At 62.0% G+C, this 1,357-nt stretch overlaps 1 protein-coding gene across 1 annotated transcript in view; it reads right to left on the bottom strand.

Annotated features, from left to right (window-relative positions):
- KCNT1 (potassium channel, subfamily T, member 1) overlaps nt 1-1,357 on the bottom strand; it is a 24,091-nt gene that overhangs the window by 7,366 nt on the left and 15,368 nt on the right. The window contains exons 16-17 of the mRNA XM_009322136.1: nt 211-360; nt 1-40 (exon numbers count right to left, since the gene is read on the bottom strand). Coding sequence (XP_009320411.1) covers nt 1-40; nt 211-360 — 190 coding nt within the window. The remainder of the gene's footprint in view (nt 41-210; nt 361-1,357) is intronic.

Here is a 1,357-nt window from a genome sequence, read left to right as displayed (position 1 = left end):
GTTCTCCTCCCTCCGGATGCCGATCAGGCAGACGCCATACCTGTGCCGGGAGCACGACGTGGGCATTCACAGCTGGAGAAAAGTCCCTTTGGGGCTTTGTCCCTGCACAAAGGACCTCACAGCACCTTCCAGGCCCAGCCCCGACCCCCCAGGGACGCAGACTGGCAGATACGCCCTGCCCATCCCTGCCCGTCGCCCCCCTGCCCTCACTTCTTGTGCGCATGGAAGGCGGCGTAGGTGAAGCTCTTCCCCTCGTACTCCATGAAGAACTTGCTGTCGCCCATCCGGATGTGGTAGACCTCGTTGCCTGAGCAGCGCCCGTACATCCGCTGCCACTGCTCCGGGGACTCCTGGCCTTCCCTGCAACGACAGCAGCAGCGTGCTGGGACAGGACCCCCCCGTGGTGCTGGGACGGGACCCCTCCATTGTTCCGGGATGGGACCCCGCCGGTGCCAGGACGGGACCCTTCCCCGGTGCTGGGATGGGACCCCCCCGGTGCCGGCACAGACCCTGGCACGCCAGCCAGCTCCCGGAGCAGAGCCGCACGGTGGGAGTGCTAATAAGCGCTGAAGCTGCCATCTAGACCAACAGGGGTGAGGTTATGGCGGCGCATTTCCACGAGCTGTCAGTGTTCGCAGGCTGAGGACGAGCTCGTATTAATTTCTGATTTTAAGTGCCTTTTTATTTAACGAAAGCTCCTGGGGGGCAAAGAGGCAGGGTTCAGAGCCCGTGTTGGCAAACAGCTCTGAGTGCGGGGCAAGAGCCCTCTGGGAAGGACGTTTCATAACTCTGTTGATGTCACATTACCCAAAATTCAGACATTTCTGGATGGCCAAGGGGCACAGGACCCACACCACCGCTTTACTGGGCTGGCGGAGCTCCTTCCAGCTGTGCTTTATAGAAACCCGCCAAACAGCCTGCAGGGTCCGGGTTTGCACGGGCTGTGAATTAACCTTCCCTCCAGCGGGACCATGCCAGTATAAAGACGACATTTTTATTCCCAGTCTCTGGAAAGGTGGTGTTGGCCAGCCCGTCTGCACTGGTGTTTTCCCCTTACATTATTGGCTTTTCCTCCTGACCTGGCTGGGGGTCCCAGGTCCCAGTGTGCTCCCCCAGACCACCCCCAGAACTCCACCCTCCACCCCTGGGCCCAGACCCCACCCCCCACCAGCTCTGCCATCCCTCCATGCTCAAGCTGGGGCGGCGGAGGCAAGGGCAGGCAGGCAGGCAGGGGCAGGCAGGGGCAGGCAGGGGCAGGCAGGGGCAGGCAGGATCCCAGCTCACATTTATACTGGGGAGCTGGAGGGGGCTGATGCCGATGGGGGGGGGGATGGAAACGCTCCCAGGGGGGAAGCAA

Source organism: Pygoscelis adeliae, unplaced genomic scaffold (genome assembly GCF_000699105.1).
Source record: "Pygoscelis adeliae isolate BGI_AS28 unplaced genomic scaffold, ASM69910v1 Scaffold114, whole genome shotgun sequence".
In the NCBI taxonomy this organism is placed as follows: Eukaryota; Metazoa; Chordata; class Aves; order Sphenisciformes; family Spheniscidae; genus Pygoscelis; species Pygoscelis adeliae.
This window is presented reverse-complemented; position numbering and strand designations above follow the sequence as displayed.